The sequence below is a fragment of the Aquarana catesbeiana genome, linkage group LG08 (genome assembly GCF_042186555.1).
Source record: "Aquarana catesbeiana isolate 2022-GZ linkage group LG08, ASM4218655v1, whole genome shotgun sequence".
Classification (NCBI taxonomy): Eukaryota; Metazoa; Chordata; class Amphibia; order Anura; family Ranidae; genus Aquarana; species Aquarana catesbeiana.
The window spans coordinates 299430213-299443006 of NC_133331.1; the positions used below are offsets into that span (position 1 = coordinate 299430213).

Genomic DNA, 12794 nt, shown 5'->3' on the forward strand with positions numbered 1-12794 from the left:
GCTCTGTGTCCCGTGATGTCCATCGAAAGAAAAGGATTTTACAGGTAAGCTGTTTTAAAAAATCCTATTTTTTTCCTTTAGAAATGTCATTTTGAGCAGGGACTGTTCTAAACACGGGAAACATGCGCCACAGGCATACTATAGACACCCCTAGGCACGATATTTAAAGGGATATTTCACTTTTATTTTTTCACTTTAACCACTTAACAACCGGCCCATAGCCGAATGACGGCTACAGGGCGGTTGCTTAACTCTGGGAGGGCGTACAGTGATGTCCTCACAGAATCCTGCTCTCGCGCGCCCCCTGGGGATCGCGGCCGTTTACCATGTGATCGCTCCGTCAAATGACGGATGATCACATGTAAACAAACCATGTCATGTCATGACGCCGGTTCCTCCCTCCCCTCTGTGCACCGATCGGTACAGAGGGGGAGGGATCGGATGGCAGCAGCGCTGTGGCCTGGATGTGTAGTGCCCACAGCGCTGCTCTGTGACAAGTGCAGTCACATCCATCCATGCTCAGCCATCCCCCCATGCTCTGCAATACCCTGCAATGCTCTGCAATACCCCGCAATGCTCTGCAATACCCCGCAATACTCTGCCATACCCCGCCATACTCTGCCATACCCCGCCATACTCTGCCATACCCCGCCATACTCTGCCATACCCCGCCATACTCTGCAATACCCCGCAATACTCTGCAATACTCTGCCATACCCTGCAATACCGTGCCATACTCTGCAATACCGTGCCATACTCTGCAATACCCCGCAATACTCTGCAATACTCTGCCATACCCTGCAATACCGTGCCATACTCTGCAATACCGTGCCATACTCTGCAATACCCCGCCATACTCTGCAATACCCCGCCATACTCTGCAATACCCCGCCATACTCTGCAATACCCTGCCATACTCTGCAATACCCTGCCATACTCTGCAATACCCTGCCATACTCTGCAATACCCCGCAATACTCTGCAATACCCCGCAATACTCTGCAATACCCCGCCATACCCAGCCATACTCTGCAATACCCAGCCATACTCTGCAATACCCAGCCATACTCTGCAATACCCAGCCATACCCTGCAATACCCAGCCATACCCAGCCATTCTCTGCCATACCCAGCCATACTCAGCCATTCTCTGCCATACCCAGCCATACTCTGCAATACCCAGCCATACCCTGCAATACCCAGCCATACCCAGCCATTCTCTGCCATACCCAGCCATACTCAGCCATTCTCTGCCATACCCAGCCATACTCTGCAATACTCGGTGATACCCAGCCATACCCTGCCATACCCTGCAATACCCTGCCATACTCAGCCATACCCAGCCATACTCGGCCATGCTTGGCCATACTCTGCCATTCTAAGCCATACTCGGCTGTACTTGCCCTCTGTATGTGGCCAGGCTGTGGAAGTCTCACACATGTGGTATTGCCGTACTCAGGAGGAGGAGGAGAATATATTTTGGGGTGTCATTTTTGGTATGTACATGCTATGTGTTAGAAATATTGTATAAATGGACAACTTTGTGTTAAAAGAAAATGCTTTTTAACCACTTCCCACCCGCCTGCCATCATACGATATCCTTGACTTTGTGCGGGGATATCTGAATCATGGGTGCAGCTACAGGCATCATTCAGATATCAACTTTTTCAGCCGGCGATTCCCCACACCATAAGAATGATCATAGCGGCTGTTCCACTGCTTGATCATTCTTACGGGAGGCGAGAGGGGACTCCCCCCTCCCACCGCCCTCAGGTGCTTCTACCGACTCACCGCTATGATTGAAGCCAGGATCTTTTTATTTTTTTTATTTCAGGCTTCCCAGCCTAGAGGTGAGATGTGGGGTCTTATTGACCCCATATCTCACTGTAAAGAGGACCTGTCATCAGGCCCGGATTTACTCCCTTCAATGCTGCCCCCCCACACACACACACACACCACCATTCTCATCCTTTATCGATGACTGCTACAATAGATCAATTAAAAACATATCTCTACACATGAGAACACTGAAAATAACTGGCTTTAATTGTACAGACTAAAAATACTTCAGGGTAGGGACGCGGGGTAAGGATTTTTCGCGGGCAATTTTTCAGGGCAATGGCTGGTGTTAGTGTTTCAATCATCCCCGGCACCATGGTTGGTATGGTGTCAGGATGATTGAAACACATTATTTCTATCATTACATTGTAATGTAAAATGAAATAGTTCAACTCACCATAATGCAGAATAATTGGGAGCCCTGAGCGTGTCACTTGCCACCATCACTTGTCACTTGCCACGCTGCCTGCCACCAGATGGAGATGTCACTTGCCACGCTGCCTGCCACCAGATGGGGATGTCACTTGCCATGCTGCAACCAGATGGGGATGTCACTTGCCACGCTGCCACCAGATGGGGATGTCACTTGCCACGCTGCCACCAGATGGAGATGTCACTTGCCACGCTGTCTGCCACCAGATGGAGATGTCACTTGCCACGCTGGCTGCCACCAGATGGAGATGTCACTTGCCACACTGCCTGGCTGCCACCAGATGGAGATGTCACTTGCCACGCTGCCTGCCACCAGATGGAGATGTCACTTGCCACGCTGCCTGCCACCAGATGGAGATGTCACTTGCCAGGCTGCCTGCCACCAGATGGAGATGTTACTTGCCAGGCTGCCTGCCACCAGATGGAGATGTCACTTGCCAGGCTGCCTGCCACCAGATGGGGATGTCACTTGCCACGCTGCCTGCCACCAGATGGGGATGTCACTTGCCATGCTGCCACCAGATGGGGATGTCACTTGCCACGCTGCCAGATGGAGATGTCACTTGCCACGCTGTCTGCCACCAGATGGAGATGTCACTTGCCACACGGCCTGGCTGCCACCAGATGGAGATGTCACTTGCCACGCTGCCTACCACCAGATGGAGATGTCACTTGCCAGGCTGCCTGCCACCAGATGGAGATGTTACTTGCCAGGCTGCCTGCCACCAGATGGAGATGTCACTTGCCACGCTGCCTGCCACCAGATGGGGATGTCACTTGCCATGCTGCCAGATGGAGATGTCACTTGCCACGCTGTCTGCCACCAGATGGAGATGTCACTTGCCACGCTGCCTGGCTGCCACCAGATGGAGATGTCACTTGCCACGCTGCCTGGCTGCCACCAGATGGAGATGTCACTTGCCACGCTGCCTGGCTGCCACCAGATGGAGATGTCACTTGCCACGCTGCCTGCCACCAGATGGAGATGTCACTTGCCACGCTGCCTGCCACCAGATGGGGATGTCACTTGCCATGCTGCCACCAGATGGGGATGTCACTTGCCATGCTGCCACCAGATGGGGATGTCACTTGCCACGCTGCCACCAGATGGAGATGACATCTCCATCTGGTGGCAGCGTGGCAAGTGACATCTCCATCTGGTGGCAGCGTGGCAAGTGACATCTCCATCTGGTGGCAGCGTGGCAAGTGACATCCCCATCTGGTGGCAGCGTGGCAAGTGACACTTGCCAGGCTGTCTGCCTCCAGATGGAGATGTCACTTGCCAGGCTGTCTGCCTCCAGATGGAGATGTCACTTGCCAGGCTGCCTGCCACCAGATGGAGATGTCACTTGCCAGGCTGCCTGCCACCAGATGGAGATGTCACTTGCCAGGCTGCCTGCCACCAGATGGAGATGTCACTTGCCAGGCTGCCTGCCACCAGATGGAGATGTCACTTGCCACGCTGCCTGCCACCAGATGGAGATGTCACTTGCCACGCCGCCTGCCACCAGATGGGGATGTCACTTGCCACGCTGCCACCAGATGGAGATGTCACTTGCCACGCTGCCACCAGATAGAGATGTCACTTGCCATGCTGTCTGCCACCAGATGGAGATGTCACTTGCCACACTGCTTTGCTGCCACCAGATGGAGATGTCACTTGCCACGCTGCCACCAGATGGAGATGTCACTTGCCACGCTGCCTGGCTGCCACCAGATGGAGATGTCACTTGCCACGCTGCCACCAAATGGAGATGTCACTTGCCACGCTGCCTGGCTGCCACCAGATGGAGGAGGGCGGAACAGCGGTGCGGGCAATGAGAGATGTCATCTCTCCCCCGCCGCCGCACCGATGACATTGCTTTACGATCTTTTCAAAAATCACGCTACTGCGCATGCGCCGCTTGGCCGAGCGCGTATGAGCCTTCCCAAGCCCGGCTGCTTCGGAACAGCGCATGCGCAGTAGTGGGTGGCTCGTGGCCATCTTTTCTAAGGGCACCGGTGCCCTTAATTGACTTTAACGGGCAGCCCGAAAGGGGCGGGTGGCCGCAAAGTCGCCGCAGGAGCAGCGCCGCCCCTGAACCACTGCCGCCCCGAGGCCTGGCCTCGGTGGCCTTGTGGCAAATCCAGCCCTGCCTGTCATGCCATATTCCTATTACAAGGGATGTTTACATTCCTTGTAATAGGAATAAAAGTGATCAAAAAAATAATTTTTTGGAAAAAAGCATCAAACTAAAATAAATAAAGTAAAATTAACAATAAAATTAAAAAAAAAATGTTTTTGTTCTCGTGTGCTCGCATGCAGAAGCGAACGCATACGTAAGTCCCGTCCACATATGAAAACGGTGTTCAAACCACACATGTGAGGTATCACTGCGATCGGAAGAGCGAGAGCAATAATTTTGGCCCTAGACCTCCTCTGTAACTCAAAACATGTAACCAGTAAAAAATGTAGCGAAGTTTGGTGCCATTCCACGAGCGTTTGCAATTTTGAAGGGTGACATGTTAGGTATCTATTTACTCGGCATAACTTCATCTTTCACATTATGCAAAAACATTGGGCTAATTTTATTGTTTTTTTTTTTAAGCACAAAACTGTCTTTTTTCCAAAAAAAAGTGTTCGAAAAATTGCTGCGCAAATACCGTGTGAGATAAAAAGTTGCAACGACCGCCATTGTATTCTCTAGGGTCTTTGCTAAAAAAACATATATAATGTTTTGGGGTTCTATGTAATTTTCTAGCAAATAAATGATGATTTTTACATGTAGGAGAGAAATGTCAGAATTGGCCTAGGTGCTCCAGAACGCCTGAAGGTGCTCCGTGCATATTGGGCCTCTGTATGTGGCCATGCTGTGTAAAAGTCTCACACATGTGGTATCGCCATACTCGGGAGTAATAGCAGAATGTGTTTTTGGGTGTAATTTGTGGTATGCATATGCTGTGTGTGAGAAATAACCTGATAATATGACAATTTTGTGAAAAAAAAAATTAAAAAAAAAATCTTGATTTTGCAAAGAATTGTGGGAAAAAATGACAACTTCAAAAAACTCATCATGCATCTTTCTAAATACCTTGGAATGTCTTCTTTCCAAAAAAGGGTCATTTTAGGGTCTCAAGAAATGAGATAGGCCATCAGTACTTCAGGTGTGATCAATTTTCAGATATTGGCACCATAGCTTTTGGACTCTATAACTTTCACAAAGACCAAATAATATCCACCGATTTGGGTTATTTTTACCAAAAGATATGTAGCGGTATAAATTTTGGCCAAAATATATGAAGAAAAATTACTAAATTGCTAAATTTTATAACAGAAACGAAGAAAAATTCATTTTTTTTACATAATTTTCGGTCTTATTTCTTTTATAGCGCAAAAAATAAAGAACCCAGCGGTGATTAATTACCACCAAAAGAAAGCTCTATTTGTGTGAAAAAAAGGACAAAAATGTCATATAGATACAATGTTGCATGACTGAATAACTGTCATTCAAAATGTGAGAGCACTGAAAGCTGAAAATTGGTCTGGTAACCCTTTCATGACTAAGCCTATTTTTGAAATGTGGTGTTTACAAGGTAAAATCCGTATTTTTTGCTAGAAAATTACTTAGAGTTCCCAAACATTATATATATATTTTTTAGCAGAGAATCTAGAGAATAAAATGGAGATTGTTGCAATATTTTATATCACACGGTATTTGTGTAGCGGTGTTTTAAACGCAAATTTTTGGAAAAGGGACATTTTCATGAATTTAAAAAAAATCCAAACAGTAAAGTTACCCCAATTTTTTTGTATAATGTGAAAGATGATGTTACGCCGAGTAAATAGATACCAAACATGTCACCCTTTATAATTGCACGCACTCGTGGAATGGCGACAAACTATGGTAGCTATGAATTTCCATAGGCAACGCTTTAAATTTTTTTTTTACGCTTTCCAGGTTTGAGTTACAGAGGAGGTCTAGTGCTAGAATTATTGCTCTCGCTCTGACAATCGCGGCGATATCTCACATGTGTGATTTGAACACCGTTTACATATGCGGGCGCAACTTCTGTATGCGTTTTCTTCGCTGCGCGAGCTTGCGGGGACGGGGGCGCTTTAAATTTTTTTTATACTTGTAAATTGCATTTTAAAAAAAACATTTTTTATTTTTTTTTATTTTATTACTGTCACAAGGAATGTAAACATCCCTTGTGACAGTAATAGGTGGTGACAGGTACTCTTTATGGAGGGATCGGGACCTCCATAAAGGGACCCCCGATCCCTCCTTTGCACTTCACAGTATTCAGATCGCCGAAAACGGGGATTCTGAATACTGTGTATTTTTTTAAATTTGGCGCCATTGGCAGCCGAGTAAACGGGAAGTGACATCATGACGTCGCTTCCGCGTTTACATTCAGAAGGCTGGAACGAAGCCGCCCACAGCTTCGTTCCAGCCCGCCCCCAGCCGCCCAAGGCCGCCGATTGGACACCGGGCTTCCCGATCGCACGGGAGGCCCGGTAAGAACGGTGGGAGGGGGGGTGTCCCCTCCTGCTCCTCCGGTTTAACAGCCGAGCGGCTTCTAACCGCATCGGTTGTTATACTCGGATAGCCGATCGCCCGCTCTAAACAACGGTACTGGGATGATGCCTGCAGCTGCGGGCATCATCCCGGTATAACCCCCGAAAGCTGAGTACGCAGATGTGCGTACGGTCAGTGGGAAGGGGTTAAGGGAGTTTAAGTGCCCAGTGTTCAAGTGTTTAAGCATCATTAAAATCACTGCTCCCGAAAAAACTTCCTTTTTTAAAACTTTTTTTTGCATTGATTCATGTCCCCTGGGGCAGGACCCGGGTCCCCAAACACTTTTTAGGACAATAACTTGCATATTAGCCTTAAAAATTTGCACTTTTGATTTCTCACATTCAAGTCCAAAAGACTTTAACGGGGTTCGAAAGTTCACGCAAACTTTCGGCCCGTTCAAATGTTCTGATGCAAACTGAACTGGGGGGTGTTCGGCTCATCCCTAGTCTCCAGTAGAACCCCCTTTACATTAGATGTAATCATCAGAGTCCTCCTTTACATTAGATGTCCCCAGCAGAGTCCCTCTTTACAGTAGATGTGACCATCAGATCAGAGTCCTCCTTTACATTAGATGTCACCATCAGAGTCCTCCTTTACATTAGATGTAATCATCAGAGTCCTCCTTTACATTAGATGTAATCATCAGAGTCCTCCTTTACATTAGATGTGACCATCAGATCAGAGTCCTCCTTTACATTAGATGTGACCATCAGATCAGAGTCCTCCTTTACATTAGATGTCACCATCAGAGTCCTCCTTTACATTAGATGTCACCATCAGAGTCCTCCTTTACATTAGATGTCCCCAGCAGAGTCCTCCTTTACATTAGATGTCCCCAGCAGAGTCCTCCTTTACATTAGATCTCCCTTTTAGAGTCCTCCTTTACATTCAATGTCCCCATCAGAGTCCTCCTTTACATTCAATGTCCCCATCAGAGTCCTCCTTTACATTAGATGTCCCCATCAGAGTCCTCCTTTACATTCGATGTCCCCATCAGAGTCCTCCTTTACATTCAATGTCCCCATCAGAGTCCTCCTTTACATTCGATGTCCCCATCAGAGTCCTCCTTTACATTCGATGTCCCCATCAGAGTCCTCCTTTACATTCAATGTCCCCATCAGAGTCCTCCTTTACATTCAATGTCCCCATCAGAGTCCTCCTTTACATTCGATGTCCCCATCAGAGTCCTCCTTTACATTCGATGTCCCCATCAGAGTCCTCCTTTACATTCAATGTCCCCATCAGAGTCCTCCTTTACATTCAATGTCCCCATCAGAGTCCTCCTTTACATTCAATGTCCCCATCAGAGTCCTCCTTTACATTCGATGTCCCCATCAGAGTCCTCCTTTACATTCAATGTCCCCATCAGAGTCCTCCTTTACATTAGATGTCACCATCAGAGCCCCTCTTTACATTAGATGTCCCCATCAGAGTCCCCTTTACATTGCATGTCCCCATCAGAGTCCCCTTTACATTGGATGTCCCCATCAGAGTCCCCTTTACATTGGATGTCCCCATCAGAGTCCCCTTTACATTGGATGTCCCCATCAGAGTCCCCTTTACATTAGATGTCCCCCCCTCCTCCCTCGTACTCACAGCAAGTCGTCTGTCATCCACCTTCGGACAGCCAGGGTGAGTCAGAGAAATGGAAGTGAAGGCACAGGACCCGCCAATCACACATCACAGCAGGGAACAATGCTATAGAGGGAGTGTTCAGGGCGCAGAGTTCAGCTCCCCGAGGACTTTCTAAAGGAAGCCAATAGAGCTTCTTATTTTCAATCATGTGATTGCAAACACATCACGCTTCCCATAGCAGCTGTGTGTCCGGCACTCTGCACACAGTTAAAGGGCCAGTATTTATTTTTTATTTAATTTTATTTTTTTATGATGAGTAGCTTTGGATGGGAGGCACCCCTGCGCCCCCTATGGGTGGCCCACCACTGATATGTGCATGCGCACTGAAGAAAGGGCACGATCATGTCATTTCTATAGTGCTTGTGTCATGGATGGAAGATGGATGCGATTACACAGTGGGGACAGCGTGACATCCCGGGCTTCTACTGCAGGTAAGTGGCACATAATAGGCTAGTATGCGATGCATACTAGCCTATTATTCTTTTACTTTGCAGGGAACCAAGAGAAAGTAAAACCCATCAGGGTTTAGTTCCTCTTTAACTGCTGATAGTAAAAACATCAATGTGCTGTGGGTACTGAAAACCATTTGAAAGCATCAACTCTAGTCCTCACCAGAAGATGCCAATTATATTTACCATATTAACCAATGTTCCCAATTAATGAGGTATCATATCAGATGAAATGTTCCTCTCCATTCCTCAATATAATGTCATGTTCCCAACAAATGAGGAGGAGATACTGTACATCATATGAAAGGTCCATCTCCATTCCTCAATATAATGTCATGTATCCAACAAATGAGGAGGAGATACTGTACACCATATGAAAGGTCCATCTCCATTCCTCAATATAATGTCATGTTCCCAACAAATGAGGAGGAGATACTGTACACCATATGAAAGGTCCATCTCTATTCCTCAATATAACATCATGTCCCCAACAAATGAGGAGGAGATACTGTACATCATATGAAAGGTCCATCTCCATTCCTCAATATAATGTCATGTTCCCAACAAATGAGGAGGAGATACTGTACACCATATGAAAGGTCCATCTCCATTCCTCAATATAACGTCATGTTCCCAACAAATGAGGTGTAGACATTGTAGACTAGGAGTCCCCAATCTGCAGACCAGTACCAGTCCGTGGCCTGTTGATGACCGGTCCACGTAGCAGGAGGTGAGTGGTGACTGCAGTCCGGACAGGACTATCACAGAGCACGGTCACCACTCACCTCATGCTGTGCGTTTATAACACTTAGCCTGTGTGCCCTCCCCCGGGCCTCTCACCTCACTGACTATATCATTTAATCGGCAGGGAAGGGGGCAGGAGATCTGGAGAGAGAGTGGGAGTCTTTTCATATTACCAAGCATTCAGATCTGCAGCTCCTCCCACCCCCTGCCCTGCTGATTGGATGACATTGTCGGTGGGGCGGGAGACCCGGCAGAGGACACAGAGGGCTGATAACTGCCTCTGCTCTACTGAAGGTAGGACTGTGCAGGGGAGGAAGAGATTTAAAGAGGCAGTGATGGGGGGACCATGACTGCAAGGGGCACTGTGATGGGGGCTGTGATTGCAGGAGGGGGGCACTGTGATGTAAAGGGGCACAGTGATGGGGGGCTGTGATTGTGGGGGAGGGGGGCACTGTAATGTAAAGGGGCACAGTGATGGGGGGCTGTGATTGTGGGGGAGGGGGGCACTGTGATGTAAAGGGGCACAGTGATGGGGGGCTGTGATTGTGGGGGAGGGGGGCACTGTAATGTAAAGGGGCACAGTGATATAAAGGGGACCGCACTGTAAAGGGACATTGAATACAAAATTTCAAAAATTCTTCTAACATTTATTGTAAAATTATTTTTCAGCAGATGACCATAATGTGCGGAATACGTCTGAGGAATCTTCTGATAAATCACATTCCAGGACTCTAAGATCTCACAGTAGAAATACTTTAATAGATCCGTCTATTCCCGAGGAATCTTCTTCAGGGCAGGAAGGAGATCACACAGAAGAGAGTTCATTGTCATGTTCAGTGTGTGGGAAACTTTTCACAAAAAAGAGATCACTTCTTAGACACAAGAAAAATCACACTGCTGAGCGTCCCTATTCATGTTCAGAGTGCGGGAAATGTTACATTAGTAAACAAAACCTTCTTACACACTGGTACAGTCACACTGGGGAGCGTCCTTATTCATGTTCAGAGTGCGGGAAATGTTTTATTAGGAAAGGACAACTTCTTGAACATCAGAAAATTCACACTGGTGAGCGCCCCTTTTCTTGTTCAGAGTGCGGGAAAGGTTTCACTGAGAAAAAATATCTTGATAAACACCAGATAATTCACACGGGTGAGCGTTCCTTTTCATGTTCAGAGTGTGGGAAATGTTTTATTAGGAAAGGACAACTTCTTGAACATCAGAAAATTCACACTGGTGAACGCCCCTTTTCTTGTTCAGAGTGCGGGAAATGTTTCACTAGAAAACAAAGACTTCTTACACATCAGACAATTCACACAGGTGAACGTTCCTATTCATGTTCAGAGTGCGGGAAAGGTTTCATTGAGAAAAAAAGCCTTCTTAAACATCAGACAATTCACACAGGTGTAAGGCCCTTTTCATGTTCAGAGTGCGGGAAAGGTTTCACTGAGAAAAAATATCTTGATCAACACCAGATAATTCACACGGGTGAGCGTCCCTATTCATGTTCAGCGTGCGGGAAATGTTTCACTCGTGAAAGCAATCTTAGTAGACACCAGAAGCTTCACACGGGGGAGCGCCCCCATTCATGTTCAGAGTGTGGGAAATGTTTCTTTCAGAAAAATCACCTACTTAAACATCTTAGAATGCACATGGGTGTGCGTCCCTTTCCATGTTCAGAGTGCGGGAAATGTTTCACTGATAAAAGAATCCTCCTTATACACCAAAGAAGTCACACAGGTGAATGTCCTTATTCATGTTCAGAGTGCGGGAAATGTTTTGCCGACAAAAAAAATCTTATTGCACACCAGATATTTCACACGGGTGAGTTTCCCTATTCATGCTCAGTGTGCGGGAAAGGTTTCACTGAGAAAAAACATCTTAATAAACACCAGATGATTCACACAGGTGAGCGCCCCTATTCATGTTCAGAGTGTGGGAAACGTTTCTTTCGGAAAAATCACCTACTTAAACATCTTAGAATGCACACAGGTGAACGTCCCTTTCCATGTTCAGAGTGCGGGAAATGTTTCACTTGTGAAAGCAGTCTTAGTAGACACCAGAAGCTTCACACGGGGGAGCGCCCCCATTCATGTTCAGAGTGTGGGAAACGTTTCTTTCGGAAAAATCACCTTCTTAAACATCTTAGAATGCACACGGGTGAACGTCCCTTTCCATGTTCAGAGTGCGGGAAATGTTTCTCCGACAAAAGTAATCTTATTGCACACCAGACATGTCACACGGGTGAGATGCCCTATTCTTGTTCAGAGTGCGGGAAAGGTTTCCCTAATAAAAGAAATCTTATTAGACACCAGAAGCTTCACACGGGGGAGCGTCCCTATTCATGCTCAGAGTGTGGGAAAGGTTACCTTACGAAAGTAAATCTTAATATACACCACAGAGTTCACACAGGTGAGCGTCCTTATTCATGCTCAGAGTGCGGGAAAGGTTTCATTACAAAAGAAAAACTTAATGTACACCAGAGAGGTCACACAGGTGAGCGTCCTTATTCATGTTCGGAGTGTGGGAAATGTTTCAGGTGGAAATTTTCATTCGATGAACACAAGAAGATTCACACGGGGGTGCGTCCCTATTCATGCTCACAGTGCGGGAAGTCTTTCAGTCAGAAAAACGTCCGTGATGAACACCAGAGGATTCACACAGGTGAGCGTCCTTTTTCATGCTCAGAGTGCGGGAAATCTTTCGCTCGGAAAGGAAGCCTTGTGCAACACCAGAGAATTCACACGGGTGAGCATCCATGTTCATGCTCAGAGTGCGGGAAATGTTTCATTATCAAAGGAGACCTTATTAAACACCAGAGAATTCACACGGGTGAACGTCCTTATTCATGCTCAGAGTGCGGGAAATCTTTCACTCAGAAGGGAAACCTTGTGCTACATCAGAGAAGTCACACGAGATAACAATCTTTCTCATGATAACAGTGGTGTGTTGGGGGTGGGGCGGAATATATTGAATGTTTTTCAGGTTTCGGTTTGATAGATCTGAGTCTGCAGGGATTGAATTCTAGTAATACGATCCTCTAAACATATAGAGATGACTCGGTCCCGCACTCACACAGACCGCACCATACAACTAAACTGTGCTAATACATGGCCAGATATGACAATACATGGACAACAC

The 12794-nt window shown here is 46.9% G+C and overlaps 1 protein-coding gene across 1 annotated transcript in view; it reads left to right on the forward strand.

Annotated features, from left to right (window-relative positions):
- LOC141104764 (uncharacterized) overlaps positions 1 to 12589 on the forward strand; it is a 40265-nt gene extending 27676 nt beyond the window's left edge. Inside the window, 1 exon segment of the mRNA XM_073594479.1 lies at positions 10326 to 12589. Coding sequence (XP_073450580.1) covers positions 10326 to 12589 — 2264 coding nt within the window.
- Positions 12590 to 12794: the final 205 nt, after the last annotated feature.